General features: G+C 43.2%; 1 protein-coding gene across 1 annotated transcript; it reads left to right on the top strand.

Moving 5' to 3' along the window:
- Window positions 1–239: 239 nt before the first annotated feature.
- On the top strand, window positions 240–603 carry LOC111872771 (hemolymph lipopolysaccharide-binding protein-like; the record flags this gene model as incomplete). The annotated part of the gene is made up of 1 exon (XM_023866939.1): window positions 240–603. A coding segment is annotated over exon 1 (364 nt), but the record flags the coding sequence as incomplete, so codon positions are not given.
- Between the last annotated feature and the right edge of the window lie 618 nt (window positions 604–1,221).

Genomic DNA, 1,221 nt, shown 5'->3' with positions numbered 1-1,221 from the left:
TAGTGCAGGAGTGAAGAGTGAAGTGGATGACTGTATGCACTGTAAGACGGCTGGAATAAATCATGAATGGAGAAGTTCATGAGGTAGGCCTAGGCCCACTGGGGCTGTAGTGCCAAGGAAAATAAAAGCTTGCAGATGTGCAAATTCCTTCAATAGGACAATTCTGTATGCATTTAATTTTAAATAGCGGTTAGTACATAGTGTCGCATTATACTTTCCCTGTCTCGCCACCGAAGCCCATGTACGCTCTTGTGGCTGTTGGACATAGTGCTTCTGGAATTTGGAGCAGGGTAACACCGCGCAACTGGTATTTTTCAGTGTCTAATTCCAACGTCGCAATCACCAACTCCGAACCAGGACAACAGCAACTCTCCAATGTTACACGCTACAGCTTTCATACGACTGGCAAGAAGTGGGATGAAGCAAGGCGTATCTGCGACCAGGAGGGAAGTCACCTCGCTATCATAAACTCGGAGGCAGAGTCCAGAGTTCTGCATGATCTATATGCCTTGACGCCTTTCGCTAAGGATGTAGACAGAAACAACTGGGCTTTCATTGGCTTTCATGACCGATTCGTTAAAGGCGAATTCCTCACGATACAAGGTAAAGAAACCTTTTTTTCCTATTGGTGATTTCAAGGCTGCATGAAACAGAGTTACACCGCTTTCGTATTGCGCACAAAGGAGACAGCCGACGTTCTTGTGTTCTACTGTGCATGCTGTCACATGAAGAGCGTGAGAAGCGTGTGATGAATGCACTCACGGACTGTGTCGTGAACAAACATTAGGAAATCTTGTTAATCGTATTTCGTTCGGCAATTCGTGTCCATTCTTCCTTTATGTTAGTCGTTCTTTTAGTAACAAGTATTAACCTTTCGCTCCCCCGTTTAAATAACACTGCTGTTGTTTGCTGGTCTTGTTTTAATTCCGCTGATCATTTAGCTGCAGTTACTATTAAGAATTGGGTTGTTTTCCTTTATACTGTAACGTGTTTCGTTACTGAATATGCCGTGATGGTTAATTGGTTTATTTAACGATCTACAAATATCGGATACAATTAATTATCACAATGTTACGGGTTTCCACACTTTACAAACCCTACAACAAAATCTCAATAACGCGGGAGCTATACAAGTCTCCCTGAATTACACACTTCAGATATGATTGGTTATCACTGGTTGTCGCACACGCGTCTGTAGCTCGTAACTTGCGAACTGAGAAC

This window comes from Cryptotermes secundus, unplaced genomic scaffold, assembly GCF_002891405.2.
Source record: "Cryptotermes secundus unplaced genomic scaffold, Csec_1.0 scaffold8454, whole genome shotgun sequence".
Taxonomy (NCBI): Eukaryota; Metazoa; Arthropoda; class Insecta; order Blattodea; family Kalotermitidae; genus Cryptotermes; species Cryptotermes secundus.
The sequence above is the reverse complement of the archived record's forward strand: the minus strand, read 5'-3'. Positions and strand labels throughout refer to the sequence as shown.